Source organism: Branchiostoma belcheri, unplaced genomic scaffold (genome assembly GCF_001625305.1).
Source record: "Branchiostoma belcheri isolate BF01 breed outbred unplaced genomic scaffold, Haploidv18h27 scaffold167, whole genome shotgun sequence".
Classification (NCBI taxonomy): domain Eukaryota; kingdom Metazoa; phylum Chordata; class Leptocardii; order Amphioxiformes; family Branchiostomatidae; genus Branchiostoma; species Branchiostoma belcheri.
This window is the reverse complement of record NW_017803124.1, coordinates 144,621-146,245: the sequence shown is the minus strand read 5'-3', so window position 1 is coordinate 146,245 and position 1,625 is coordinate 144,621. Positions and strand designations below refer to the sequence as shown.

At 38.6% G+C, this 1,625-nt stretch overlaps 1 protein-coding gene across 1 annotated transcript in view; it reads left to right on the top strand.

Annotated features, from left to right (window-relative positions):
• Nucleotides 1-1,625, top strand: part of LOC109466427 (dorsal-ventral patterning tolloid-like protein 1) — a gene marked incomplete at its 5' end in the record, with an annotated part of 5,367 nt that continues 3,742 nt past the window's right edge. The window contains 2 exons of the mRNA XM_019764145.1: nucleotides 1-110; nucleotides 1,084-1,325. Coding sequence (XP_019619704.1) covers nucleotides 1-110; nucleotides 1,084-1,325 — 352 coding nt within the window. The remainder of the gene's footprint in view (nucleotides 111-1,083; nucleotides 1,326-1,625) is intronic.

The following is a 1,625-nucleotide window of genomic DNA, read 5'->3' as shown; positions in this document are numbered from 1 at the left end:
AGTGGCAACTCCGGCAGATTCACATCTCCGGGTTACCCAGGCAACTATCCGAACAACGCTTACTGTACTTGGCAGATATCCGTCAGTACTGGCTACATCGTCGCCATCCGGTAAGACCCTATTAAGGCCCATCTATCTACTAACAGAAATGTTGAGAATATTAGAAGAATGAATTTTGTTTACTCGTTTCTCTACCATAAAATACTATACAGGGCTGTCTATTCCACCCTCCTTCTGATAAAGGATATTATTCAGTAACGGTAAGACATACATGTATCAAAAAGCCCCTTTTGTACATGTTCAAATGGGTTGTTTTAGTCCAAATAGTTGCTATAGACATCTACTAATATTGAAACGGTCATGCTTTCTACAAATATTCCATGCATTGAAAGATAATCTCTCTTTACTTCCATGAAAAATGGAAGTATTGCTTATGGGGTGTCTGTCCGTGTGTCTGTGTTTCCGCATTTTTGTGGTCAGCATAACTTCAGAACGCCTTTATGGATTGAGATGGAATTTAATATGTTGGTAAGTCTTGGAAGACAAAGGTCAACGTCAAATATGGGCCTCCTGGTGGCTGACCTTAGCACTGCAGCAGAACTCCCGGTTTTTGTATCTTTTGCCCTGAACATGCTATGGTCTTGACTTTTTGGTGACAGATAGCTTTTCTTGTCAGAAATAAGTGGTGTGGGTTTGATCCCCCTAGCAGCTTGTTCTGGAAATTCAGGGGACTTTCTAGTGAATTCTTTTAAAACCTATAAATTCAGATAGGAACAACTTATTTTCATCACTTTTGGTATGTAGGTATGTAGAAAATGCAAATGGAGACTTAATATGCATAATTAAGAAGAGAATTCTATAATTACAGTGTTTTATATATAGTACTTTTTATACATGTAATCTATTCAATCTATGGCAAGTGAAACATCAACAGATGCCGATTATGCAAATGATGACCTAATATAGATATATAATTTTAAAATGTAGATGTCGTTTGCATAATTAATAAGGACAAAAACTATATTTCATGGAGGTATAAGATCTCCGAATTCTTGTTCTTATTTGTATCTATGTTTTCCATAGGTTCAGTGCGTTCTCTCTAGAGGATGGAATAAACTGTGGTTATGACTCTCTGGCTATTTATGACGGATCGAGCACAACTGCACCACGTTTGGCCAGACTATGTGGTTCATCTGCCCGAACAATCTCCACAACCGGCCGGAACGCCTTTGTGGTCTTCCGTACGGACGGGTCCGTGACAGAATCCGGATTTTCTGCCAACTTTACCGCTGAGACAGGAGGTACGATTGTTAGGTTCTTGGAATATTTATAACAGAAAAATGTTATAACTTAAAATTAACGAGGTCGTTCTATATCTTTAATAGTAATAGACCCTGATATGCAATTTTTGTAGATATGCAAAGACAAATATCCATTCATTACCTAGACATATATATATCCTACACACACACACACACACACAAACACACACACACACACGCGCAGACACAAACACACAGATACACACACACACACAAACACACAGACACACACACACACACACACACACATATACTACTGTACAGACACACTACTGCAAACACACACACACACACACACACACA